Genomic DNA, 27743 nt, shown 5'->3' on the forward strand with positions numbered 1-27743 from the left:
CGGATTCTGTGGTATTGATATGTTCATGTCCTGCAGAGGCCTGCCACAGCTGCGGACACCCTACCTGGGAGTCAATGACTCATTGTACTTGATACTGTCTGTATTCTTTCCCTCTTGCACTCACTCACTCACTCACTCACTCACTGTGAAAATCACTTAGATGTTTATTGTAAATGTTTGACTGTTATTGATCTTTGGTTTCAGGTGAAACACTGACCAGTGCACCCTGGATGGTCAGTGTGGAAGGCCAAGTCATATGTGAGGGGACACAGCCTACATTTCTGTCTGGCCTGGCAGCATTGTTCGCGTGCTAACTATATTTTCAACCTGTAGATACCAAGAAGAGGCTGCTTGCATACTGGAGTTTATTCAAAGGTAAGCGTGTGTCTTTATTTCTCTCTCTCTCTCTTTCTCTCTCACTCAATCACACTCTCTTAACTCACAACATTAAATTACTTCACCAATGGATAGAGCAGCTTGTGGATACAAAGATTAAATATAGCAGATTTGATACTGTAATTTCTCTGCCCCCCACACTGACACAGCCACAGATCCACTTGTAGAGTGACAGTCCCAGTCAGAGTCAATTATTATTTTGCATTACTGATTGCAGAGGCACGTATGTAATCAAAATATACTCATATTTTTCTCAACTAATCTGACAGTAGAGCGAATGTTTTTACCGATGTGCTTTACTGTTGTGGCGCTGAGGGAGAATAAAGCTCAATGGTGAGACACACACATATTATCAAAGTTTTGTTTAATGTTTTTGTTGCGAGCCTGTAGGAGCTCACATCGACCAAGGGCTAAATTGCCTGCTGCAGGCTAAAAAGGCTGGCTGAAAAAAGCTAACAAAATAAAATAAAAAATTCAGATTCGGTTTTTTAATTGTTCTTCTCACACAAGCGCGCCAGTTCAGAGTGTGTTTGTCTCTCACTTTTCTCTCATCACACAATGCCATGCAAGCAGCCCGTTCTATTTATATAAAGTAGAACATATTATGTTTTTTAAAAATGTTTATATACTGCACCAAAATCTAAACACAACATGCAACAATTGCACCAATTTAACAGAGTTACAGTTTATATAAGGAAATCAGTCAATTGAAATAAGTTCATTCGGCCCTAATCTATAGATTTCACATGACTGGGCAGGGGTGCAGCCATGGGTTGGCCTGGGAGGGCATAGGCCCACCCACTTGGGAGCCAGGCCCACTCACTACGGAGCCAGGCCCAGCCAATCAGAATGAGTTTTTCCTAACAAAAAGGTTTTTACGACAGAGAGAAATACTCCTCAGTTTCATCAGCTATCCGGGTGGGTAGTCTCAGAGGATCCCACAGGTGAAGAAACTGGATGTGGAGGTTCTGAGCTGGCGTGGTTACACGTGGTCTGCAGTTGTGAGGCCGGTTGGACGTACTGCCAAATTCTCTAAAACAACGTCGTAGGCAGCTTATGGTAGAGAAATTCAAATTAAATTCTCTGTCAACAGATCTGGTGGACCTTCGTTCAGTCAGCATGCTCCCTCAAAACTTGATACATCTGTGGCATTGTGTTGTGTGACACAACTGCACATTTTAGAGTGGCCTTTTATTGTCCCCAGCACCTGTGTAATGATCATGCAGTTTAATCAGCTTCTTGATATGCCACACCTGTCAGGTGGATGGATTATCTTGGTAAAGGAGAAATGCTCACTAATTTGTGCACAGAATTGGAGAGAAATAAGCTTTTTGTGCGTATGGGATCTTGATCTTTTATTTCAGTTCATGAAACATGGGACCAACACTTTACATGGTGCCTTTATATTTTTATTCATTATAAGATTCTTTACAAACATTATATTTGTAAGGCAAACAAGACATATCTGTCTAGAATCTTTATCTACCTGGATGCATGCCAGTTATCTAGGTGTAAACGATGTGAAATGGCTAGCTAGTTAGCGGGGTGCGCACTAATAGCGTTTCAATCGGTGACGTCACTTGCTCTGAGACCTTGAAGTAGTTGTTCCCCTTGCTCTGCAAGGGCTGCGGCTTTAGTGGAGCGCTGGGTAACGATGCTTCGAGGGTGGCTGTTGTCGATGTGTGCAGAGAGTCCCTGGTTCAAGCCCAGGTAGGGGTGAGGAGAGGGATGGAAGCTATACTGTTACATAGGTATGGTCTAAAGTTTAGATGAATTATTTTGTTCCTATCTTGACTAATTGATTACCCCAGAGAGATTTTAGCCAGAGACTTTAATTACTTGGATAGTTGATTGCAATGTTTTGTTTTACAAATTTAAGAACATGCAAATAATTTTTACAACTGCATTCCTCTCTAAAGCTTTTGACCATGTTAGATTTCAGCTAAATTGTTTAATTGTCATGTAATTATCATTTGAAGGACATATTGCTTTTAAGACTTCTCTCTGTCCTAGTCAAATTTAAACTTTATCAAGATAAATAAACTAGTCAGAGAACCAATTGATTGCTTTTGCCTAATGGCAATAGAGACAGCTTGTGGGTTCAGTGCAGAAAAGTGTGCATACAGCTTCATACGTTTTGACAGAGCCTTCTTCAGCTATTTATGTTAACATGTATGAAGATTAGGTGAAAACAATGACAAGGTTAGGGTTATGTTTAGTTTTGTTTGTTGACAAAAGTTTTGGTCCAAGCTCTGATGGAAGTCACAAGCTTTGAATCGGGAACTGGCTACTACGCCCCCCATATTCCCCAATCTACCTCTAAGTGAGCACTTAAGACCTCTTAGATGTAAGGTCCTGGACCTGCGTGGTTCTGGTACTGGTTCTGACTGACATTTTCGCTTATAAATTGATCTGTGGATACCGTAGATCGAAATGGCTTGCATTGAGCGATAGCCCTAGTTCCCATGAACACTATAGTATTTCTTAGCCTGTGTGACATAGGATGTGAAATCTGAAACCACTTGAACCTGGAATGTCCCTCCTACCATTTAATTTGCTCTTCCGACTGTCCATCAACTCCTGGCTGAACTGTTACATCGCAGTGCAACAGGAGAGAGTGGTTTCATCATGGTAGCACATTCAAGGATCGATTTATAGCAATTCATCTAAAATAATTCATACATTTTAAACAAAAACACTTTGTTTTGTCATAGACGGACAATATTAATATGAGAAGAAAGGCGAATTCCTAACATTTTCAGGAAGCCAAGCTAAATATATGTGAGAAGTTCACATAGAAGGAGGCAGACGTTTTAATCAAGAGAGACCTTTAGAAAATACTGTATGCAAATTTCCTCTAGCACTAAACATACAAATATGTATTTTATTGTTATAAGGAAGGTGAAATCTTATAGTTAATGGTTTTATAATTTGATTCTGCTATATTTAGAAAGCATATAAGTAATTTCAAGCCTTATTCATACATTTTTGTTGAATAGGAAATACATCATATAAAAGATTTCATATTTTCATATTTTTATCATATTTGTATTGTTACTTGAGCTTTAGTCCTCAAAAATGACTACACCTTAGCAATTTAAAACTATTTTTACCAGAAAGGGGAGATGTTAACCTTTCTTTGAGAATGCAGCATTACTAGTTATTATTTATGACCCTCTCATGATAAATATTACGTAGATTACATTTTTGATTACATTTAAGTTACATTTAACTGGTTAATTGTCACAGTGAGAGCGGAGATATATTACACAAAAGTTTGTTATTGTACATGTAGGCATTTTATCGTGGAAACCTGCCCTTGCTGTTCAATTCAACTTTACTTAAATGTACTTAAGAAAGTCGTTGAGAGAGAATTTTATTTTTGCCACAACAGCATGGTTTAATCATAATGAAAGACAAACACAAACACTGTACTGCCAGTCACTGTGTAGGCCGCAACTGAAATTTTGCGGGTGAGGTGAGGGTGAGAGAGGATGGAGGAAGCTTGCCTTGAAGTACTGAGTATCTTGTTATGGCATGCATTATCTGAATTAGGCCTACAGAATTATACCTACGGAGGAGCGGCTTCTATGAAGGAACTTTGAATGTCTTTATACTTCCTAGTTGGTTTAACGTTTGACCAGAGCAAACGTTAAAGGCACTTTATTAGGATTTCTGTGGGACTGGTAAAAAATGCCCGGAGCGTAAAATAACGTTATTAACCGGTTCTCATGCATTTAAAATAACGGTTCTGAGGAGCAGGTATGCAGCAACATGTGAAGACGTGTTTTCTCGGTGCTCCTGTCCTGGGCAAACAATTTACTATTAATACTTCAACACCTCCCCTAACACGTAAATGTTATAACATTTAATTCAGAACCAAACGCAATTCACTAATTTTCATTATAAAATGTCTAAACAACAACGGCCCAGAGTCACAACAGAGCAGGCCTCTACTAAAGCCTTGGGCTCACCGTTCACTGACACGGACTCTGGCCCCCCGACCTAGCCAAGGTAATGGCGAGACTATCATTAAGTCTGGACAGACTGTGCTGGCTAAGACACTATCCACTGAGTATCCGCATAAATAGGCACTCTCGCCACAGAGGTCAACACACATTTTTGTTGGGAGAGAGGGACTTGAGACCGTAGGCAGATTGCGGGCTACCCAGTTCATAGATAAACTGCTACAGGAAATCCTAGGCCTCGATTAAGCCCCAACCCTTGACCGTGTGCACAGAAGCTTACAGTCTGAACCGAAGAATGGGGAGCCGCTCAGACCCATCATAGTCAAATTCCTCTACTTTCAGGAGAAGGAGGATGTTCTCTGTAAGGCACCACGAGCGGCTCCCATCAACCACAATGGGCAGAAGATTCGCATTTACCTGGACTACACGGCGGCAGTCATGTAGAAGAGGTCAGCCTTCAATGAGGGGAGGGTCAGCCTTCCTACAGTGGGGGGAAAAAGTATTTGATCCCCTGCTGATTTTGTACATTTGCCCACTTACAAAGAAATTATCAGTCTATAATTTTAATAGTAGGTTTATATGAACAGTGAGAGACAGAATAACAACAAAAAAATCCAGAAAAACGCATGTCAAAAATGTTATAAAATGATTTGCATCTTAATGAGGGAAATAAGTATTTGACCCCTCTGCAAAACATGACTTAGTACTTGGTGGCAAAACAACTTGTTGGCGATCACAGTGGTCAGACGTTTCTTGTAGTTGGCCACCAGGTTTGCACACATCTCAGGAGGGATTTTGTCCCACTCCTCTTTGCAGATCTTCTCCAAGTCATTAAGGTTTCATGGCTGACGTTTGGCAAGTTGAACCTTCAGCTCCCTCCACAGATTTTCTATGGGATTAAGGTCTGGAGACTGGCTAGGCCACTCCAGGACCTTAATGTGCTTCTTCTTGAGCCACTCCTTTGTTGCCTTGGCCGTGTGTTTTGGGTCATTGTCATGCTGGAATACCCATCCACGACCCATTTTCAATGCCCTGGCTGAGGGAAGGAGGTTCTCACCCAAGATTTGACAGTACATGGCCCTGTCAAATGATGCAGTGAAGTTGTCCTGTCCCTTTAGCAGAAAAACACCCCCAAAGCAAAATGTTTCCACCTCCATGTTTGACGGTGGAGATGGTGTTCTTGGGGTCATAGGCAGCATTCCTCCTCCTCCAACCACGGCGAGTTGAGTTGATGACAAAGAGCTCCATTTTGGTCTCATCTGACCACAACACTTTCACCAGTTGTCCTCTGAATCATTCAGATGTTCATTGGCAAACTTCAGACGGGCATGTATATGTATTCTTGAGCAGGGGGACCTTGCGGGCGCTGCAGGATTTCAGTCCTTCACGGCGTAGTGTGTTACCAATTGTTTTCTTGGTGACTATGGTCCCAGCTGCCTTGAGGTCATTGACAAGATCCTCCCATGTAGTTCTGGGCTGATTCCTCACCGTTCTCATGATCATTGCAACTCCACGAGGTGAGATCTTGCATGGAGCCCCAGGCCGAGGGATATAGACAGTTCTTTTGTGTTTCTTCCATTTGCGAATAATCGCACCAAATGTTGTCACCTTCTCACCAAGCTGCTTGGCGATGGTCTTGTAGCCCATTCCAGCCTTGTGTAGGTCTACAATCTTGTCCCTGACATCCTTGGAGAGCTCTTTGGTCTTGGCCATGGTGGAGAGTTTGGAATCTGATTGATTGATTGCTTCTGTGGACAGGTGTCTTTTATACAGGTAACAAGCTGTGGTTAGGAGCACTCCCTTTAAGAGTGTGCTCCTGATCTCAGCTCATTACCTGTATAAAAGACACCTGGGAGCCAGAAATCTTTCTGATTGAGAGGGGGTCAAATACTTATTTCCTTCATTAAAATGCAAATCATTTTATAACATTTTTAACATGCGTTTTTCTGGATTTTTTTGTTGTTATTCTGTCTCTCACTGTTCAAATAAACCTAACATTAAAATTATAGACTGATCATTTCTTTGTCAGTGGGCAAACATACAAAATCAGCAGGGGATCAAATACTTTTTTCCCCCACTGTACATCGCTGTCGAGACACCAAATTCTGAATCCTCTACGCAGCAGTGCTGAAGATCACTAGTTCCTCCAGCGAGCAGAAGACATTCGTGGACCCAACCAGGGCCAAAGAATACATTGTCGCGCACCTACATCCACAGGAGGACAGGGGCATACAGCATACGATAATTCCGATCTCACTCTGGACAAGTGACATGTTTGGCCATATTTGTCCTGTAGGGATGGAAGTGCAGTGGTGTAGGGCCTGGCATAATTTATACCGGCTTTGGCAAGTTTGTGTGCACCTGGGAACTGGAGATGATCCAAGAGGACCTCGTATTTTTATTATTCAGTGAGGTGAGGATGATTGTTCAGGAGACTGTCCAAAGACATCTTGAGAATTACAAAATCACTCACACTTCCACTTCTGAAGGTTGGCAATGATGGCTTTGGTATCCCATGGGCTGATGCTATAAAAAGGGCTAACACATTGGCAGCTGTTGGTATATTAACAGGGGGTACATGGTATGCTCCAGTTATGGAATTTGCAAACATATACCAAGGATGGGCACCACGGTTATGGAGATAGCATAGCTTGACCAGGGGCTAGCAGTTAAAGGAGAGCTAGCACAGTTGACCTGGAGCTAGCGGTTGAGAAGCTAGCATGGATTGAACAGGGGCTAGCAGAGGTTGGAAAGGGGCTTAGCATAACATAGACAGGGGCTAGCAGAAGTTGAGGGGAAGCTAGCTCATTGTCAACTGTAGGTTGAGGAGCTAGCATAGGGGCCAGCAGAGTTTGGAGAGGGGCTAACATAGCATATCAGGGGCAAGCAGAGGTTGCAGCTGGGGTAGCATAGCATGGCCAGGGGCTAGCAGCGGTTGGGGGGAATCTAGCTCATTGTCAACTGGAGCTATTATAAGTTGGGGAGCTAGCGTAGAATGGCCAAGGGCTAGCAGTGGTTGGAGAAGGGCTAGCATAGCATGGCTACTGGCTAGCAGAGGTTAAGGATGAGTTAGCCTAGCATCTTGAGCAGGAGCTAGTGGGGGGGTTAGTGAGGGCCTAGCTGGAGAGCTAGATTTATATGTGGACAGTCTAGGAGTGGCTGCTTCACCCTCCAAGAGGTTCTGTTGAATGGAGCTGCAACAAGCTCAGCTGACGAGAGGTCAAGTTCTGCTTGGCGGAGGTTTAGTCAAGGTTTATTCTCCTAGCAATTCCTTCTCTCTCCCTTGTTGCTCTTTTCTTTACCCTTTAAGCTGCTTTGGCTTAAGCATCCATCTGAAGGCATTGTGCATCCTCCTCCTCCATTTGTATTTTCAGATCCTCAACTTTATCTGTCCTTTGTTTCTACGCTACAATACTGGTTTGTAGGTCACTCTGGGAGAATGTCTACCGTTCTGTCACTGAGGTCTGCTCTGCGAAGTTGCACTTGAAGTCCTAGGTCTTTTTTCAATTAGATTTGCTCAACTCCTGCGTCCTCGCTCATCCGTCCTCTCTCTAATAGAGGAGAGGGTGTGAGGAGAGTGAACGTGGACGAAAATGCGCTTGTGTTAAATAAGAAGCTATCTTTCCACTCGCGCATCGTCAGACAAATTACGTTTAGAGGGGTGGATCCCAAAATAAATGTGAAAAGTGACCAAAACAAATGAAGTTAGTTGTGCAAGACATTTTATAGACAAAAGGATAAGTAGCATATTGTTTTTAAATGTGTGCATGCTTTTCTCCTCCGACAATACAACATCTCATTCAAAGGGGATGTGGCAGATATCAAAACTCTTCTGTGGTAGGATAGATTTGTGCTTCCTTGCCAAAAGGACTCTATCAAGGAGGGGAATACAGTTTTCCATTTGCCTACTAACGAATTAACAGACTCCCCAAACATTCAACCACTTATCGGTTTCCGGGTCATGTAAGAGAGAGGAATGGAGAGAGGATGGAGGACTGACTTTTGCCCAAACGATAAAAGACCATTGTCACAGTTGACTTTTTACTTGTTGCACTGTAGGTTTGTTCAGTATGGGATTCTGATGTCCTATCCCATAGCAGTCAGGGGGGGGGGGGCTCTATCCCTCTTAGGATGAGCCACCTGCTGTTGGAGTCCCCCATGTGCTAGGTGAGACAAGCTGGCAGGAGGGAGGGGGTTAACTTTGCATAATGGTGTACTGACAAAGGAAAGGCCATGCCCATTCAGCCATGTCCATGGTACTTTGAAGCACATTACTGGGTTCTGAACTCCTGATGTCCATAGGTCACTGTATGATTGCTCACTCTATACTGCCTGCAGAACCATTTGAAGGAGAAGTTTGCAGTTCAAATAGAGTTACACAATTCACACAGGAGTCAGGAGTTTCAGAGGAACCAATCATTTATTTTGCCGAATTTAGTTCAGCCATGGTTCCTAAAGGGAGTGAAAAAGGACAGTAAATGATATGTTCTCGGCAATATTCAAACATTGAATTTATAAACATTATAACAATAAACAAATATGCATTAATAATATAACAAATTCTCTAACACCATAGTCCCCACGAAGCTCATCACAAAGCTAAGGACCCTGGGACTAAACACCTCCCTCTCCAACTCAATCCTGGACTTCCTGACGAGCTGCCCCCAGGTGGTAAGGGCAGGCAACAACACGTCTGCCACGCTGATCCTCAACACTGGGGCCCCTCAGGGGTGTGTACTTATTCCCTTCCTGTACTCCCCATGACTGCGTGGACAAACACGACTCCAACACCATCATTAAGTTTGCTGACGATACAACAGTGGTAGGCCTGACCACCGACAACAATGAGACAGCCTATTGGGAGGAGGTCATAGACCTGGCAGTGTGGTGCCAGGACAACAACCTCTCCCTCAATGTGAGCAAGACAAAGGAGCTGATCGTGGACTACAGGAAAAGGCAGGCCGAACAGGCCCCCATTAACATCGACGGGGCAGTAGTGGAGCGGGTCAAGAGTTTCAAGCTCCTTGGTGTCCACATCACCAACGAACTAACATGGTCCAAACACACCAAGACAGTTGTGAAGAAGGCACGATAACACCATTTCCCCCTCAGGAGACTGAAAATATTTGGCATGGGTCCCCAGATCCTCAAAAAGTTCTACAGCTGCACCATCAAGAGCATCCTGACCGGTTGCATCACCGCCTGGTATGGCAACTGCTCGGCATCTGACCGTAAGACGCTACAGAGGGTCGTGCGTACGAACCAGTACATCACTGGGGTCAAGCTTACTGCTATCCAGGACCTATCTAATAGGCACTGTCAGAGGAAAGACCAAAAAATTGTCAGAGACTCTAGTCACCCAAGTCATAGACTGTTCTCTCTTCTACCGCGCAGCAAGCGGTACCGGGGCGCCAAGTCTAGGACCAAAAGGCTCCTTAACAGCTTCTACCCCCAAGCCATAAGACTTCTGAACAATTAATCAAATGGCCACAGGACACTGCTGCTACTCGCTGTTTATTATCTATGCATAGTCACTTCACCCCTACCTACATGTACATATTACCTCGACTAACCTGTACCCCCTGTATATAGCCTCGTTATTGTTATTTTATTCTGTTACTTTTTATAATTTTTTACTTTAGTTTATTTGGTAAATATGTTCTTAAGTCTTCTTTAACTGCACTTTTGGTTAAGGGCTTGTAAGTAAGCATTTCACGATAAGGTCTACACTTGTTGTATTCGGCGCAAGTGTTAAATAAAGTTTGATTTGAAATAAATCAAATACATGAAAGGAGAATTGCTCATTAATACAAACCATGAACATCTCAACAGCTTTACCAAATGAAAATACATATTAAAGCCACTAAATACAGGCTGCAAGGTCCAACAGGGCCGACTTTACATGCAGACACCAAACAACAAAAATGACTGGATCATAAACAACTACCTGGCTAATGCAAACTATGCAGGACAAAACAGCGGTAAAAACTACATAATACATTGAAATAAAAGGCAGAAATTAAAAGGGATTTCTCACAATAATCAAAGACGCATGGAAGAAAAGGAAACTCAACCAAACAATTGGCGAAATCAGGAAGTACAAAGCAAAATTTGATACATGCGTTTTTATAGGGAGCTGAGGCCGCGCCCGTATTCTGAATGGACAGCGCCTTAGCTGTATCTCCACTCATGAGACAGATACAGCCGAGCTTCGTGGTGCTGAAACGGACAGCGCCTCTGCTCAGTTGGCAATAGATATTTCCTGCAGAAACCGTAGAGAAAGCGAGATACACCACTCCCTAATTTTTTCTGTTCGGGGTGGGGCCACTCTGGTCTACTTAATGCCCCAGCTCCGCAGAGGGGGTGACCCAGGGGAGACATCTCACTGGCAAAAAAAATTATATGCGGGGTGGGGCGAGCGGGAGGGGACAATAACTAGACCAGCTGTTCCCTCTCTTGCATAAGTATGCTAGATATTATGAAGCAACTGTGAGCTCACAAGGGTAAAGGCATGCTCACGCAGGAAAGGTATGCTCACGTGAGAGAGGAAAAGCCCATTACACAGACAGGAACCTTGACAAGTTTTTTCAAGAGTAAACGGCCTGAGTAAACTCATATTTTATTGACTATCTGTGTTACCAGTTTGAGGAAATTTTGACATGTTATAGGCACAATTCAATACATTTACAGACACGTTTCTTACCTTTTACATGAGTCTACAGCAGAGTCTGGCACACAGGGGGAAAACTGGGTCAAAAATTCAGCCCTGGCATTTCAGCCACACCAGCCCACATCGCACATCACCATCACCACGTTACTTACACACACAGGCAGTAATGCTACTGACACCTAACATATGCAGTACACTACAACACTTATCAACTTTTACTGTACCAGTGACCAGTGAAACATAGTCCTCCTTTTTAAACCAGCTCTTTTTAACCAGCTCATGTTTAGGATGAATACAACATGTAAAAACACCACTGGAGACACAAATCACCACTATAACTGTGCCTCTGTTGCCTCCATGTTGTGCAATCTGTCTCTGCATCTTGTCTGTCTGTCTGTCTGTCTGTCTGTCTGTCTGTCTGTCTGTCTGTCTGTCTGTCTGTGTCTGTCACTAAGTGTTAATTGCTATTAAATATAGAGCTAACATATTAAGGAACTGGCAGTACATCTGTGTCTCTCTGTTTCCTTCTTAATTCCACTACACCCACCTCTGATCTCTCTGCTAAGCCTGTCATCTTTTCACACAGCACTGGTACCATACTACCATGTGACCACACTGCCTGTGCTGGACTGCCTGTGCTGGGACCAGCAACATCCTAGTTGTGAATGAATAAACACGTTTATTAGATAAAGAATAATAATGACTGAAAAAATGCCTAATAGATGAGCATTGGCTCATAATACATTATGAAAGCCTAACTACTTATATTGCTAGCTGGATGCAGGAGATTTCCAGCAGTGTGCTTCGTTTGACATTGCCGCCTATGCGTATCTTTCTGCCAAGAAGTGACAGGCCTTTCAGCGATGGAAATAGGCGGGACTTTCCAGGTGGCTATCTAATGTAATTTGACACCAGAGTCACTCCTTACTACAGCTCATAAACTAAGACCCATTCGCTGGCTGAAGAGATTGAGATTCAGAAGAAATGTTGTTAAAACAATTAAAATACATAGTCAGTCCCCAAATTCACCTTTAACAGAGGATCATTTAGCAATTATATGCATTAATTTAGTGTTTCATTGTAATACATGAAGACTTATATTTAATAAAAATCAGTAGCACTGTATTTAATGTGTTATAAAAGCCAATCTAACAACTTTTTATTGCCAGTGTTCCCCCGAATCCCCCTAGCTTAATTAAGCCTAAGTGTTAATTAGCCTACTATTTCATACGACATACAGCCAAAATATGAACTGGCAGCAGTAGGCTAAATCTGTGTCAGTGTGTGTGTCTTTCTCTGTTTTCTCGCTACCTCGACTGCACTGTCTTCTGCAGCAGCAGCTGATCTGTCGGTGCCGAGCATCATTTCTCAGCACAGACACAGTCACAGCACTCGGACCAGCAGAAACAGAACTTTTAGAAGTTGGTTAATTTCACACAAAATTTGCAGCTTTGGCCTCAAGAGCTTTTTTTTTGGTTTCTCAAAATTTTTCTGCACCATCTTACTGTTTTTTATGATCCATCATAGCAAGTCTCTTTGGTAATGTGCGCTTGACTTTGAATGTGAACTCAGCTCAGCCAGTCAGAAAACTGGGCCGGCCCATCTGATCAGGCAAATGTGCAAAGACTATTCGGTTTCGGTTTCAAGTGTTTTACATGTACAATTTATATTATTTCGATAATTTTTACTATTTTACGAGGAAACAACATTCATATTTTAGGTTCAACAACTCTTTCCAAATAGACACAATCAAAAAATGCTCATAGACTGAGAAAACCACACACTCCCTTATCCAATCTTGACTTAATCAAGAGCAAAATATTATCTGACTTTAAACACGCATATGCAGGGGCATCATGCACCCCAAAGTATGTGAACCCATAGTTTTTAAACAGGACAAATCTGAGGGGGCACATGCCCCTATGCCCCCTATGGACATGACGCCTCTGACTCATATGTTTAATTCAGATGGGCCGATCACATTTCACTCTTTGGAAATAGTTCAAATGAATGGAAATATTAGCCTGTGGAGCGCTTATGATATCTGCTGCATTCATCATATCATCCATAGAATAGATAAATACATTAATTTGTTTTGCATCTATAATATTGCAAGTGAGATGTTTAAGTATAATTGGGTTATGTGTCTGCAGCTAAGCTATTCTTCGACAAGACTAGACTTCTATTATTTTATCATAAAATGTTGTCTAGTGGGCCTAATAAAAAGTTATGGACAGCGTATAATAAATTATATTTGACCACATTTTGTTAACAATTTACTGAACATATTAGGGCTGAGTTTCGTTTTCTGGTGATTTGTTGAGACCATTTTGGTAATATCTTTCAAAATTTGGCAAATGTGGAATGCCAATGTTCATTTTGAAACTTGTAGACCTATCTGTAATTTTATTTTTCTAAATCTCCTCATTAGTTTTATTTCGAAATGTGAAGAATATGTTTTATTTCACATTGGAAAGCAATAGGCCTATGACCCAAACTCCTAATAAGAAATGTAGGCCTATACACATCATCAGTAGGCCATCAATAATTCATAGTGTATTTTCATGAACTAAAGAAAAATGGTTGTTATCGCCAATTTCCATTAGTGTTATGGTGTTTTAATTGTATTTAGGCATAAGTAAGTAGATGGAATATACGTGGGAATATATATTAACATAGAAAATATGTGCTGAATCATGTGGTGAATCATATTTTAAATCATTTAAAATAAAAAATAATAACACTTTCAAGGAAGAAAAAAAAGAACATAGGCCAAATTCAAATTGTTCAAATTCAAATGCTGACACGAAAGAAAGATGACCCCTAAAACTCTCGAGGAATTAGGCCTAAAAGTCTTTAACATGGAAGGGACTTCATTACAGTTAAGCTACACGTGAACATATGTCATCTTAAACATATAAAGTATGGAGAACTTAACAGTTTGTTGAACAATCCTGATACTCCCTGTGGACATATGGGCTATAATTAGCTGGATATCGCCATAGTTTAATTATATCTTTTTTTCAGCCGTTCATATCAATAGAGGAGGCAAACAACGTTTCTTTTGTTCTCCAATGCAGGACATTATGTGGCTGAATTAATGGGTCTTGGCTATGTCTACATGGATTTGCCATATGGCAACAAAAAGGAAAGAATGGAGATGGGAAGCTCTTTGTGTTGGAAATGAGAACAAGGCCGTCAGAGGTACGCGTGTATGCGTGGAGCTGGCAAAGTCATTCTCGCCATCAAAAGTCTTCCAATTCCTCAAAATGTAGACATTATAAAGCATAAACATGTTATATTAATTGGTTAAGCCACAGATAGGGGCATTTGTCAGCGTTATGAAGGGGGCATAGGCCTATACATTTAGCAAAGTCCTATAGCGCATGAGCATGCTGAGTGCGTGGTTTGCTTTCTTTCAATTAAGGGTAAACTTGCAAGTATGACCAACTGAATGGTTCCTTTCAATGGACAAGGACAATTACAAAGACTAGTCGTTTTTTTTTTATTTGGGCAGGTGGCCTCCACGGCCGAAGTGGTGTGGCGCGGTGTTTCCACGGAGTAAACAGTGTGGGTGAGAGGTTCTTTAGACGAGTTGTTGAGTGCGGGTGAATGTGGGGGTGTCCGTGTGGACAATACGGGGTTCCAAAGGCAGCTGCTGCCTTTCTTTAGAAGGGCGAAAGGGCCTTTAAATCCCAGACTATATCCCGCAGCTGCCAATGGCTGCACGTTTAAATGCGCCATCATGCAATTCAACTAAGCTTATACTTTTTTTCCAAAGCCTACAAGCAATATTGGCACACAGAGATAGACTACCGGTATCAAATAAATAGAACTTCAAAATGTATGGTGATTGTAGCCTATAATCTCTTGAAAATTTAGGCTCACATTGTCTTTCATATTTCTTTTTAGGCCTATCATTTCATAAAAAAAGCAAGGATAACTTTTTTTGCATCCAGCAAAAACCTTAAGCTGACCTTGAATTATGTTTTTTCGCAAGGGAAGTTTAGGTTTTGTGGGGCTGACATTGGTGAACCGACAAGACATTATATAATGTAAAAATGTATATTTTTAGGTAAAATGTAATTGTTTTGTCTAGGCCTATGCTTGCTTCATCTAATGGCTATAATTCTCTTGCCATATGAGTTTGTAATTAGAAATTGCTAATTATTTTCATCACAGGGAAAGGGGTAGGCTATTTGATGGCAAAACAGAGCAGGCGGTGCAAATTTTTCTTGTGCTGGTGCCATGACGGGGAAAACAGATGTTGGCTTAGCTATGAAGTGACGTAGGCTTTGGTGTCTATACTGCTGTAAGCTTTTGTTACTACTTTACACGTTAGCTAATTCACACTATTCTTACACACTATAAAACTGACCCTTCCTGCAAACAAACATTCGGAAAAGATACAAACATTAACAAATGTTTAAATTTCAATGACAATATTTTATTTGCATCTTTTGCAAAACAGAAAATGAGGGCAATGATATAGAAAACGGCTCAGAAACACGATGAAATCTACGTTTCAAGTGCACTATAAAAGCTACATGATTGCAAAACATCACAATAAAACTTTGTAAATAAAAAATGTGCCCTTTGACTAAATCAAAACGGCATTTGCAAATGTAGGCCTAAAGTAACAAATAAATTATAAGTTAGAATAGTCTTAAATTGCCTATTTACACAACCCAGAAATATTTAACAGAAATAAACATTTATAATGTCTTTATAAAGCTGTACACTTTTGGCCAGTGTAGACAATTTAAAGTAATTTAGGATTGCACAGTTGTTAAACATTTAACACTGTCAAGTGGCTGTATGCAAAGCAACCATGAATGCTACATTTTGTCTGAGTCCTTAGGCGAATTCTCTCTCCCGACCGTTCAATCCTGAGAGTCCACGGACTGTAGGCTACGGTCCATATAGGTCCACACTGAGACGCACCAAGCCGATGGACAGTCGATCAGGCGGGTTCTCCATCCCTTGTTTTCTGTCTCCTTCAAATCGGACGGTAGGAGAAACGATTATCACAAAATAGTGCTAACGCCTGGAAAGGAAATAAAAATACATTAGTGTTCGTTGACTAAAATAAAATAATTTTACAGATATGAAAGACAAAAATCATGAGTATGGTCTCGAAATAAAATCAGAGTTGTAGCCTAACCCCAGCAGGCGTCACCATTTGCACGAGCCTTTCCCGCCACAGTGACAGACTCCCCTCCCCCAACCACACATTACTCCACTACGAGCGCTCACTCATGTTCAGCTCCCTCAATCACTGCAAGTGTGTAACACTATTTTCATTTCGCATTACTGGCGAATGCTTATCGTCAACAAAAGAACCCCATATAAAAGCAATTACACACAAGTAACTATGTTGTCCGGTATTAGTAAACGCACGGCCTATGTCTAAATGCCATACTGCCCATTTCTCTTGAACTAGAAACCATACAGACCTTCAACGAATTCTCTTGCGTGGAGTTTGTTCTACAGGAATGGGAGACGAAGGATGCTGGCAAGTGCTTTCACTCAGCTTCGTCTCGGCCGTCGTCCTTTTACGTTTCACGTAGAAGTCTGGAAAGAAAAGTAACATTTAAAAACCAGGAATTCACGCCATGGCCCCAGGTAGCCAAATATTAACTACCTGACAGCATGAAAATGACTACATCACTAGATGAAATATCTCGACAATCACCATCAAAGCTTAAAACACAATAGGCTTACAGGTGAGCGATATTTACCTGTAATATGTGCCGTGGTCGTTGTATCAGCAGTAGCCGTTCTTTTGCTTCGAACACACGGGACTGGTTTTCGGGTAGGCTTCCCTGAGTTCTGCTTCATTGCCCAGTTCTCCTGGTTGACTTCGGTGGGACAGGGAGTGCTACTTTCAGAGTTGGTCAAACGGTCCTCGCAAAGAGGCGATACATCCAGTGGGATAAAGTCCACGCATTGCTTCAGATTGACTGGTGTTACAATCCTGTTCCTCCCGACCTGTACAGAGTCCTGGTAGAAGACTGGAGTCGTATCTACCGGGGTTTCCTCCCACTCGTAGTCCCCAGACAGTGGCACGTCGGCGTCGAAATTAAAGTTCCATCTGCGCTGGTCCCTCTCAGAAATCTCCCACATCTTGGATTTCATCTCCCGGTTCAGTTCGTCGTGATCCACCGGTCCAAAAAGGTTACGGCAGACGCCTGTGCGTGCGTGGAGAGGAAAGGTCCTCCGTGCGACCAACCTCTCCAGGGCGCTGCTTGATAGCTGGACGTTGGACATTGTCTTACCAAAGTCCAACCCAAAAATCCACAAAAAAATTAACAAAATGCTTTATGGATAAATGCCTGGATTTAAAGTGTAGCAAAATATTTTCGTTTCTGTAGAGTTGTGCCACACGGTTCTGTTTAAATGTACCCGAGTAGAGCGCCACACCGTATTTAAAGTCCCAAACAGTTGTAGGTTCATGTAGCCGGATCGCTCGACCATCCCATTGGTTCGTTTACGTACAACCCTTTAAAAAAAAAAATGCCTCCATACCCCATTTCCATTGGCTGGGACGAAGATTTGAACGGGGGCCATCTAGAGCTTAGCTTTTGATTTGTGCCTGTGGTGTCAGTATTGGCAGTGAGTGAAATGCCTTTCGAAAGTCGATGGGAAACTGTTGTTGCTGCCTAAAGATTGCTTACTATGTATTTTTCCTTTCCTCCAATCCCCAGCCCTTACTGCTTCTCCCTCACCAGCTGCACAGCCACGTCCCGCAGGAGAGATCGAATAACTTCTTCACAAACCAAAGAGTAGAGGTTGGCAGTGCAGAAGTCTACCACATATTATTGCTGTTTAGGAAAAAATGTATCCGCTTCTAATAGTCCAATAGCCTATTGTAAGACCACCATTTAAATTATTGTAAGATTTCAGATGTTTCATTGCTGCTCCGATGTAAAGAACCCAACCCATGTAAACAGCAAACACCCACCATTTAAAAATCGAATAGCCTACCTGTCTCGTTTACAAGTGAAATCTCAAATTTGGTGAAATATTAGTTCTACAAGTGAAACATCAAATCTCATCCTAATACTCAACTAAGTATGTGATGTGAAGTTAATGAAGTGAACAGTCGGCTAGACAGGGCCAGACTACTGCATTTGGGACCCCTGGCACCGACCTTTTTGGGGGGGATTTATACTTTTTGTGGTGGAAATCAGCTAATTTACTGCATTACAATACATTTTGCCATGGTGCAGAGAGAAAAATTGTAGTTTTATAATGCTATTCTACACATTTTGATTTGAGGCTAAGATATATCTTTTTAGTTTTAAAGCTAATTTCCTGTAATTCTACACTTTTTGACATGAGGCAGAGAATAAAATGTGCTGTTTTATAGCTCATTTAATGTTTTTGTTCAGAAACAAAAAGTTGAATTTTTTAAGATTTTTTTTTGCAATTCTACACATTTTGCTAACGTATGCTATCTGTATAAAAATATATATATTTTTGTTGTTGTTGGGTTGGAGGCCCCCTGTAGGTCGGGAGCCCTGGAGCACGTGCCCTGCCTCCCCGTTCGGTAATCCGGCCCTGAGGCTAGATGCAAAGCAACCATATTAAAAATATAATTCTTGCATTTGATTGACAAGACTTACTCTTTATTTTTTATATTTTAAATGTTTTTGTCAACATTTATTATAATTGTCATGATTAGCCTGTTGCTGTTCTTAATGCTATCATTTGTAAACTGCTTTTGAAACCATATTTTTTATCAGGTAATATCTAAGTTGTTGCATTGGTCTGTTGTTGCTCATTGAATTCACAATACCGACATTCCCAAGTTAGGTTACTGATATATTTGTGCAGCAGAACCCATACTCTTCTAGCAATAACATTAATAATCTACTAAGAAACCAGAGACCAGATGGAAACGCCTAACGTTGCAGTATGAAGGGCGACAGCGACCTCCTTTGGCTTACACACTAGTGGTTTATGTTGGATTGGGTTTGTTAAAGCCTAGGGTGTCACTTTTATTTACTATGCGGTAGCGCCCTCTCATGGTTCTCAAATTGTAATTTCTATCAAAATAAGCTTCACAACAGCACCAATTCTAAATGCAGATTATTTTATTCAGTGCAAACTTAATTCTGTGGCAGTACTGGTTCATTGCAAGTAGACTAAACTGTTAAAGTTGCAGACATTTCTGAAGTATTTAGGCTACTGCTTGAGTGGCAGTGAGTGAATTAATTAATGTGATGTCATGATTATAATGATGATGACTTGATTACATTAATAAATTAACTCATGATAGTGTTTGATGTTTTCTCAGAAATTAATCAAGCAATTGATCAACCAAGAAAATAGAAAATAGGTTGATTAATGGTTTGTATTTGGTTTTATTCTTTATGACCTACTCTTTCTGGTAAGGAATAGAGTGTTGTTGTCAGACCATTTTCCCTGAAGTGGAAACCTTTCCCAAATCCGACAGACAGATACACACACACACACACACACACACACACACACACACACACACACACACACACACACACACACACACACATGCACACACACCCTTGACCCTCCCTGTGTGTGTGTCTCTGGCCCGTTGTCTGGAACTGCAGCAGTGGGTGACGTAACTGGCTTCTTTTGTGGCCCCAGGACCTGCTCTTCAGGACCCTTGGGGCAGGGAGGTGTGGCCCATGTTTTATCTTGTTTTGTCATGGGATTTACCTGGAAGTTAATGCTGAGTTGTGGATTTTCAGGTTCAAGTCCACGGACTGTTTGTCTGGTTATACATATGAAGCCCGTGTAAAGATGGGAATAGCGGGCCCCACTCACTTGTGAGATACATTAAACATGCTATTTAGCAAATGTGCATGATACCACTTATATGTAAGCCTACTAGTATATGGTACAGGGGAAATAAGTGGGCGAAACATACAATTCATTATTTATGTTCAAGATCAGAAACACAGTTCAGAGCTTGAAGGACATTTTCCATAAAATACAGTGTTGACTCCCCCAAAAATAAAAATCAGAAGGATTGTAACAAAACATGGAGTAAGTATACAAATTGCCTTATTTTGCAAATGTGACTGACTGCACATCAGACGTCATTTGCGAGTGGCTCTGCATTTTCAAGTGGCATTTCCACTTCTAAACAGCATTACGACCGGAGCTGCAAGACCCATTTCCAGGGTGTGGTGCACAAAGATCTTACCTATACGACTGGGCCTTTTGAAGTGTGATTAGGCTATGTTCCTTACTAGGGGAAATCGCCAACCATTTATACCACTGATGTCCCTATTGCCACCTGTAAAACCATTTGGTCTGTGTCCTCCACTCTTCCTCAGCTTACCTGGAGAAAAGGTGAGCTGAAACACCCAACCAGCCACCACCAATTTGGTGTTGTTTATTACACCATTGGATTTCTGTAGAGATTTATATGGTGCCAACATTTGCATGTACATTACGTCTACATCTACAGTACCTGCAGGCAGGTGCATATTTTTTGCTGTATTTGTTTATAAGAAAATACAAAAATGTTAATGCTTACATGTTTTATTTCACCTTTATTTAACCAGGTAGGCTAGTTGAGAACAAGTTCTCATTTACAACTGTGAGCTGGCCAAGAATATACTACATAACTTCATAGTGTGGCAAATCACATTTTTGTCTGCACTGGGCCTTTAAGACAAGCAAATGAAACCAAAAATGCCAGTTTGGTCACATTTTACATTACATTCCATAGGCCATGTAACAGAGTGAGTGATTTACCAGTGGAATTCTGTAATAGACTAGTAAGAAGTTGGAATAATGCTGTGAAATTGTGAAAATTATGATAATACCCTTTCAGTGTAAGAGCTGTTTGAAAAGACCACCTGACATTTCAGCCTGTTTTGGTGGGATGGAATTTTGGCCTGCCTGGTGACATCTTCAGGTGGTAAATTAGTTAATAGACCAATAAGAAAGAGAATTCCAAACCCCTCTGACAATAGCAGCTAGTTTCCAGTGTTCTCCCCCCTCAGACAACTCCCAGGCAATCCTAGAAACATTACTGCTTGATAAATTTCTCTTCTCTAAGAAGCTATTTGTTTCTTTCTTACCATTTTAATTGAAAACAACCACAGTAATGTACTTAATTGTTAACCAGAAATGATTTGAGATTGAGATAAAAACAGCAGCATTGGACCTTTAATAAGTTATTACAGTATCTAATTTATGTCTTTTGTAAATGACTCTCGTTCAACACAATGTGTTTAACAGTCTGGAAAACACAATCTCTCTGCATTAGATTTCAGCACTTTGTTTTTAATCAGTGTCACAGCTGTCGTAGGAATGAGCGGACCAAAGTGCAACATGCGTGTCGTTCCATAAATAAACTGAAAGACAAAAAAAACTAACCGTGACGCAGAGGTGAACCATAAACTAACTCAAAAATAATCTCCCACAAACCCAGGTGGAAAAAAAATAAAAAATACTTAAGTATGATCTCCAATTAGAGACAACGAGGACCAGCTGCCTCTAATTGGAGATCATCCCAAACAAAACCAACATAGAAATACAAAACTAGAACATGAACATAGAAATACAAAACATAGAAAACACCCCCATCACGCCCTGACCTACTCTACCATAGAAAATAACATCTTACTATGGTCAGGACTGTCACGTCCTGACCAGTATAAGGGTTATTTGTTATTGTAGTTTGGTCAGGACGTGGCAGAGGGTATTTTGTTTATGTGGTTCGGGGTGGTGATTTATTTAGTAGGGTGTTTGTTTAGTTAGTTCCGGGTTTTTTGGGGTTATGTTCTATGTTTGTATTTCTATGTGGTTTCTAGTCTGTTGTATTTCTATGTCTAGTTGATTGGGGTTGGACTCTCAATTGGAGGCAGGTGTTTTCTAGTTGCCTCTGATTGAGAGTCCTATATATGGGTATGTGTTTGGTTTAGTGTTAGTGGGAGATTGTTCTTGGATTGCTGTGGTGCTGTCAAGACTTGTTTTGTTATTTTTGTATACGTGTTTGTTTGGTTTTTTCCGTCTTTTCCCGTCAATAAAGAAGATGAGTATACACTTCCCTGCTGCATTTTGGTACTCTCCTTACGACCACAGAGACACTCTCTCTTGGATGTGATTGATAGGCACACAGAATGCAGGGATTTGATCAGTACAACAATAACAACAGGATTGGGGAAACTACTTTAGTTGTACATCAATTTCAGTGATGTAAGTCATAGAAAATGAGTAATATCAGAATAACTGAGATTAGAAAACTCAGAGTTCCTAATCAGGAAAAACACAACTATATATCTCAACATGCTAAATAGAAAGTGAAATTTCTGTTTAGGTAACAGAGCACTGACTGTATGTTGACAAAGCTGTGCAGTTAGATAGCATAATAGGAAACCTATAATATACAGTGCATATCAGTATGCACTCCGTTCATCCACCTCTGGCCTGCTCGCCTCCCTACCTCTGAGGAAGCACAGTTCCCGCTCAGCCCAGTCAAAACTGTTCGCTGCTCTGGCACCCCAATGGTCGAACAAGCTCCCTCACGACGCCAGGACAGCGGAGTCAATCACCACCTTCCGGAGACACCTGAAACCCCACCTCTTCAAGGAATACCTGGGATAGGATAAAGTAATCCTTCTAACCCCCCCCCTTAAAAGATTTAGATGCACTATTGTAAAGTGGTTGTTCCACTGGATATTATAAGGTGAATGCACCAATTTGTAAGTCGCTCTGGATAAGAGCGTCTGCTAAATGACTTAAATGTAAATGTAAATGTATGCACCTTTCCTTGGATTTCTTCACATTTTATTGTGTTACAAAGTGGGATTAAAATGAGATGTGTGTGTGTATATATATATATACACCTTTTATTTGTTATTTTTTACAATCTGCACAATATACTCATGTCAAAGTGGGAGACAAATTTTAACATTTTCTTTTTAAATTAAGGAAAAATTAAACACATCTTGATTAGATAAGAATTCACACACCTTTGGCAGCAATTACAGCTGTATTTTTAGGTAAGTCTCTAAGAGCTTTGCAGACTTGGATTGTACAATCTGCACATTCTTTTTTTCCAAATTCTTCAAACTCTGTCTGTTAGTGTCACGTCCTGACCAGTATAAGGGTTATTGTAGTTTGGTCAGGACGTGGCAGAGGGTATTTGTTTTATGTGGTTCGGGGTGGTGTTTTTGGTGAAGGGTATTTGATTTATGTATTCCGGGGTTTTTGGGCACTGTTCCTTGTTTATGTATTTCTATGTTTTAGTCTAGTTGGTTGTATGTCTATGTTTAGGTTAATGGGGGGTTGGACTCAATTGGAGGCAGGTGCTTTCTCGTTGCCTCTGATTGAGAGTCCTATATATGGGTATGTGTTTGGTTTAGTGTTTGTGGGAGATTGTTTCTTGTTTTGCGTGTGTGAGTGTTACAAGACTGTTGTGTTGATCGGTCGTCCTTTGTTTATTATTTTGGTGTTCACTTTTGAGTTAAAATAAATATCAAGATGAGCATCCATATTCCTGCTGCGTTTTGGTCCTCCATACCAGACGTCAACCGTGACAGTTAGGTTGTTGATCATTGCTAGAAAGCCATTTTTAAGACTTCCCATAGATCTTCAAGCAGATTTCAGTCAAAGCTGTTACTAGGCCATTCAGGAACATTCAATGTCTTCTTGCTAAGCAACTCCAATGTAGATTTGGCCTTGTTTTAGGTTATTGCCTTGCTGAAATGAGAATTCGTCTCCCACTGTCTGGTGAAAAGCAGACTGAACCAGGTTTTTCCTATAAGATTTTGCCTGTGTTTAGCGCCATTCAGTTTATTTTTATCCCAGTCCTTGCAGCTACCACCATGCTTGAAAATATGAAGAGTAGTAATTACTGATGTGTTGTTTTGGATTTGCCCCAAACATAACACTTTGTATTCAGGACAAAAAGTGAATTCCTTGGTCACATTCTTTGCAGTATTACTGTGGTGCCTTGTTGCAAACAGAATGCATGTTTTGAAATATTTTCTTCATTTCACTTCATCATTTAGGTTAGTTTTGTAGAGTTATTACAATGTTGTTGATCCATACTCAGTTTTCTTCTATCACAGCCATTCAACTCCGTAATCGTTTTAAAATCACCATTGGCCTCAAGGTGAAATCGCTGAGCGGTTTTCTTCCTCTCTGGCAACTCAGTTAAGGACACATATATTTGTAGTGACTGGGTGTATTGATACACCCCCCCCCATGCATAAAGGGATATTCAACATCTGCTTTTTACATTTTTACGCATCTACCAATCAGTGTCCTTCTTTGCGTGGCATTGGAAAAGCTCTGCACTCTTAGAAAAAAAGGTTCCTTTTAGAACCAAAAAGGGTTCTATCACTTGCTTCATACAGTATATGGAACACCTAAAAGTTATAAATAAATGCCTTTTATAGGATTCTTTGATAAGAACTGATATAGAGTCCTGCATGGTGCCATTTATTAATTATGGTTACTACTGTTAAAATAATATTTCAAAAAAGATATATAATTTAAAAAACGATTAAATAAATTGACAAAATAATACTGACAGTTTTTAGAATTTATTGTAACTATATGCAAACATAGTTTGGAAATATGCACTGGTGGCCAGGAAGGCATCTCTTTGTTTGAAAAATGGCCCAAGTCACCTGTGGCTGACTTCTTTATAATACAATAGAACTTAGTCCATCAGTTATAGCGAACAACAAAAATGTGTCTTCTGCTCTATCCTCAACCCCCCCAAACAGCAGACCTCACATATATGTCTAAATCCAAGATGGCGTAGCAGTCAGTCATCTTTTGTCTTGGTCTTGGTCTATTTTTTTTCTTCGCATATATTTTTTAAATATTTTTCTTAACCCCAACTTCAACATACTCTTGTGTAACCCGCCTCACCCAATGTGGTATGGATCTGCTATTTTCTTTACTTTAGAACCGGAACCCCCAACAGAAGCTAGCCAGCTAACTAGCTACTAGTCAGCTAGCCACTGCTAGTGGTCATCAGCTAAACTTTAGCCAGGACAACTCCTGCCAGTCTGTACAGCGTGTTTCAACCCAGAGTTTATCAGACTCTTTTTTTCTCCATATCACCGGATTCCTACCGCAAGCTCTGAACCTCTTCACCTGGATCATCACAGCTAGCTCGCTGCTATCCGATTGGCTTCTCCTGGCTAACATCTCTGTCCCAAAGCAAGCACCAATTAACCTGGAGCTAGCCTACGCTAGGCCCATCTCCCAGCTAGCTGAAGAGGTCAATCAGTAATTCCTTGGGCTACAATATCTATTTTGCCAATTCGCCTGGACCCCTTTTATTGCCGATAAGGAGCCCCGCCGATCCATCACGACTGGACTACCGACGTAATCCGCCCGAGGGGTTTATTCAACAGGCTCCTTCGTCGCGACGTCCCCTGAATGCCCATCTACTAGCCTGCTAGCCGTGGCCCGCTAGCTGTCTTGAGCATACCGGACTGTTAGCTGAAATGGTACATCAGTCAATTTCTTGGGCTACTATACCTATTTTGCCAATTGGCCTGGACCCTTTTACTACACGGACCCCTGCTGATCCATCACGACTGATCTGCCGATGTAACCGCATGAGGGGGCCACGACAACAGACTTCTTCCGTCGCGACGTCCCTCTAAGGCCCATCTGCTATCCTGCTAGCCCCGGCCAGCTAGCTGTCTGAATCGCCATTTCTCCAGCCTGTCCAGCTACTCATTGGACCCTATGATCACTCGGCATCGCATGCCTCTCCCTAATATCAATGTCTTTTCAATGCTGTTTTGGTTAGTGATTTATTGTCTTATTTCACTGTAGAGCCTCCAGCCCTGCTCAATATGCCTCAGCTAACCCTCTTGTCTCACCTCCCACACATGCGGTGACCTCACCTGGTTTAATTGATGTCTCTAGAGACAATACCTCTCTCATCGTCACTCAATACCTAGGTTTACCTAAACTTTATTCACATCTTACCATACCATTGTCTGTACATTGTGCATTGAATCTATTCTACCGCGCCCAGAAACCTGCTCCTTTTACTCTCTGTTCTGAACGTACTAGACGACCAGTACTTATAGCCCTTAGCCGTACCCTTATCCTACTCCTACTCCTCCTCTGCTCCTCTGGTGATGTAGAGGTTAATCCAGGCCCTGCAGTGCCTTGCTCCACTCCCATTCTCCAGGCCATCTCATTTGTTGACTTCTGTAACCGTAAAAGCCTCGGTTTCATGCATGTTAACATTAGAAGCCTCCTCCCTAAGTTTATTTTATTCACTGCTTTAGCACATTCTGCCAACCCAGATGTCCTAGCTGTGTCTGAAAACTGGCTTAGGAAGGCCACCAAAAACCCAGAAATGTCCATCACTAACTATAACATTTTCCGACAAGATAGAACTGCCAAAGGGGGCGGAGTTGCAATCTACTGCAGAGGTAGCCTGTCTTACTAGTTCTGTCTTACTATCCAGGTCTGTACCCAAACAATTTGAGCTTCTACTTTTAAAAATCCACATTTCCAGAAACAAGTCTCTCACCGTTGCCGCTTGCTATAGACCACCTTCTGCCCCCAGCTGTGCCCTGGACACCATATATGAATTGATTCCCCCCATCTATCTTCAGAGCTCGTGCTGTTAGAGACTGTTTTTTTTAGAGACTGAGATTGAGACTGACGTGTTTCAAGACTGGGCATTAAACTGAGACTGCTCTTCTCTGTGTCACGGAGGCTCTCCGCACTGCTAAAGCTAACTCTCTCTCCTCTGCTCTCATCCTTCTAGACCTATCTGCTGCCTTTGATACTGTGAACCATCAGATCCTCCTCTCCACCCTCTCCGAGTTGGGCATCTCCGGCGCGGCCCACGCTTGGATTGCGTCCTACCTGACAGGTCGCTCCTACCAGGTGGCGTGGCGAGAATCTGTCTCCGCACCATGCGCTCTCACCACTGGTGTCCCCCAGGGCTCTGTTCTAGGCCCTCTCCTATTCTCGCTATACACCAAGTCACTTGGCTCTGTCATAGCCTCACATGGTCTCTCCTATCATTGCTATGCAGACGACACACAATTAATCTTCTCCTTTCCCCCTTCTGATAACCAGGCGGCGAATCGCATCTCTGCATGTCTGTCAGACATATCAGTGTGGATGACGGATCACCAGCTCAAGCTGAACCTCGGCAAGCCTGAGCTGCTCTTCCTCCCGGGGAAGGACTGCCCGTTCCATGATCTCGCCATCACGGTTGACAACTCCCTTGTGTCCTCCTCCCAGAGTGCTAAGAACCTTGGCGTGATCCTGGACAACACCCTGTCGTTCTCCACTAACATCAAGGCGGTGACCCGATCCTGTAGGTTCATGCTCTACAACATTCGCAGAGTACGACCCTGCCTCACACAGGAAGCGGCGCAGGTCCTAATCCAGGCACTTGTCATCTCCCGTCTGGATTACTGCAACTCGCTGTTGGCTGGGCTCCCTGCCTGTGCCATTAAACCCCTACAACTCATCCAGGATGCCGCAGCCCGTCTGGTGTTCAACCTTCCCAAGTTCTCTCACGTCACCCCGCTCCTCCGCTCTCTCCACTGGCTTCCAGTTGAAGCTCGCATCCGCTACAAGACCATGGTGATTGCCTACGGAGCTGTGAAGGGAACGGCACCTCCATACCTTCAGGCTCTGATCAGGCCCTACACCCAAACAAGGGCACTGCGTTCATCCACCACTGGCCTGCTGGCCCC

General features: G+C 41.9%; 2 protein-coding genes across 3 annotated transcripts in view; one reads left to right on the forward strand and one right to left on the reverse strand.

The window, feature by feature from the left end:
• Window positions 1–254: 254 nt before the first annotated feature.
• Window positions 255–27743, forward strand: part of ptdss2 (phosphatidylserine synthase 2) — a 112252-nt gene continuing 84763 nt past the window's right edge. Inside the window, exon 1 of the mRNA XM_045688018.1 lies at window positions 255–375. The gene's annotated coding sequence lies outside the window, so the exon portion shown is untranslated. The remainder of the gene's footprint in view (window positions 376–27743) is intronic.
• On the reverse strand, window positions 15460–17479 carry cdkn1cb (cyclin dependent kinase inhibitor 1Cb). Of its 2 annotated transcripts, none has more exons than XM_014123835.2 (3): window positions 16776–17479; window positions 16491–16608; window positions 15460–16031 (listed from the first exon to the last, which is right to left on the reverse strand). In XM_014123835.2, the coding sequence occupies exons 1-2, from the start codon at window positions 17302–17304 to the stop codon at window positions 16493–16495; spliced, it is 645 nt and encodes a 214-aa protein (XP_013979310.1). In that variant the 5' UTR covers window positions 17305–17479; the 3' UTR covers window positions 15460–16031; window positions 16491–16492. The 2 variants fall into 2 exon arrangements, with proteins under 2 accessions (XP_013979310.1, XP_013979309.1); XM_014123834.2 differs by having other exon boundaries at window positions 15460–16081; window positions 16776–17478.

This window comes from Salmo salar, chromosome ssa10 (assembly GCF_905237065.1).
Source record: "Salmo salar chromosome ssa10, Ssal_v3.1, whole genome shotgun sequence".
NCBI lineage: Eukaryota > Metazoa > Chordata > Actinopteri > Salmoniformes > Salmonidae > Salmo > Salmo salar.